At 65.2% G+C, this 1564-nt stretch overlaps 1 protein-coding gene and 1 non-coding gene across 2 annotated transcripts in view; one reads left to right on the top strand and one right to left on the bottom strand.

Annotated features, from left to right (window-relative positions):
- The window catches only part of H696_04616 (hypothetical protein), a gene marked incomplete at both ends in the record, with an annotated part of 383 nt that extends 67 nt beyond the window's left edge, over positions 1 to 316 (bottom strand). The window contains one exon of the mRNA XM_009498501.1: positions 46 to 316. Within this exon, the coding sequence (XP_009496776.1) occupies positions 46 to 316 (271 nt within the window). The remainder of the gene's footprint in view (positions 1 to 45) is intronic.
- Positions 317 to 1350: 1034 nt separating this feature from the next.
- Positions 1351 to 1422, top strand: H696_04615. The gene has a single exon. It is a non-coding gene; the product is annotated as a tRNA-Ala (tRNA).
- Positions 1423 to 1564: the final 142 nt, after the last annotated feature.

Below are 1564 nucleotides of genomic sequence, written 5' to 3'. Positions count from 1 at the left end.
GGGGCGGGGCGGGGGGGGGGCAGCTTCCCGCCCGGGGGCACGTACAGGCACCGGACTCCAGCAGGAAGACGGTGGCGTTGTAATGGCCCTCCATGGCGGCCAGCTCGAGGGGGGTGAAGCCGGAGCTGTCGACCTCGTTGACGGGCAGACCGCGGGAGATCAGCAGGCGCAGGATATCGACGTGGCCGTAGTCGGCGGCGGCGTGGACGAGGCTGATGCCGTTCGGGTCGCGCAGGGTGGCGGCGTCCGCCGGGAGCATGCTGCTGAGGGCGTCAACGTCGCCGGACTTGAGAACCCACCAGATGTCGTTGCTCATGGTTGCGTGTGCGATTACTTATGTGTAGGGAGGAGGGTGGCAAAAAAAAAGCGCTGAACGACACGGGAGGCGGTTAGGGGCTTGGGGCCGGGGGGGGCGGGGGGGGGGAGGGGAGGCAGAAGGAGGAGGGTACCGGGTGGTGGCTGGGAGTGGCGAGAAGAGAGTGCATCAAAAGAAGCTGACTGGGCCAGGGGGGAAGGGCCGGAGCACAGCAAGGGGCCATTAAAATTCGCCGCCCCCATGCCGGGAGCATTCGCGCGAACGATCTTGGCCCGACACACTAGCCCAGGGACCGTTCCGCACTGAGGCCCGGGGGCGGGGGGGCGCTTCTCGGCCCTCCCGAGCCGCCAGGCGCTTGTCCGTGCTGGTTGGGGGTCGGCGCATTCGGCTCCGTGTGTACCCCCCTCCGCCCGCCCCTGAGTCCCGTTGGGCCGTTGCCTGCCCCCTGGCCGTGCCCTCTGCCGGGGGTTGGGCCCGGCGAATGCCCCCCCATACGAGGGGAAGCAGTGGAAGCCGGCGCGAGCTGGGCGCGTAACTGCGGTGCTTGCCGGCGCCTTGGTCGAGAGAGCCGCGAGCCGGGCGAGGACTAGACGCAACACGCACCGAGCGCTGCAGATGGTGTCCTGGCTGCTCCGCCCCCCGCCCCCCGCCCCCCCCTGCCTGTTGACCTGATTCGGGCGGATGATCCCGCCAGGAAAGGGGGGGCATCTTCGGAGGTGTCCAATGCATACACACACACACACACACACACACATTCACACCAACTGGGGAGAGAGGGGGGCGGGGGGCCTCTCTAGTCAGAGCGCTGAGGAATGTGGAGGCACAAGTTTACAGGGGGGGCGTGTGATATGGCTGCCCAGTCAAAACCCCGGTCTCCGTGATCAGTGTCAGTCAGCTGGGGCACAAACAGCGGGAGGCCTGCGCCCGGGGTTGTCGGACGAGGACGGGTTGCAGTTTCACCAAGGGGGAACATGCGGCTACTCCCCTTGACGCTACTTTATAAGGGACTCTTCCCAGGGAGGGTGTCAGGATTAGGGGTAATAGCTCAGTGGTAGAGCACCCGCTTCGCATGCGGGGGGTCTGGAGTTCAATCCTCCATTGCTCCAATCCTTCTCTTTTTGGGCCTGGGGCGTGTCGCATGTGTGATCTTTTTGAATTGAAACGCTCGGACTGATTCACCGAGGCTTGTTCTCCGATATGGAGATCACGCCTCGGAAGAAAGCATTTCGTCTCGAGAGGTACAAGAAG

This window comes from Fonticula alba, assembly GCF_000388065.1.
Source record: "Fonticula alba strain ATCC 38817 unplaced genomic scaffold supercont2.7, whole genome shotgun sequence".
NCBI classification, from domain to species: Eukaryota; order Rotosphaerida; family Fonticulaceae; genus Fonticula; species Fonticula alba.
This window is presented reverse-complemented; position numbering and strand designations above follow the sequence as displayed.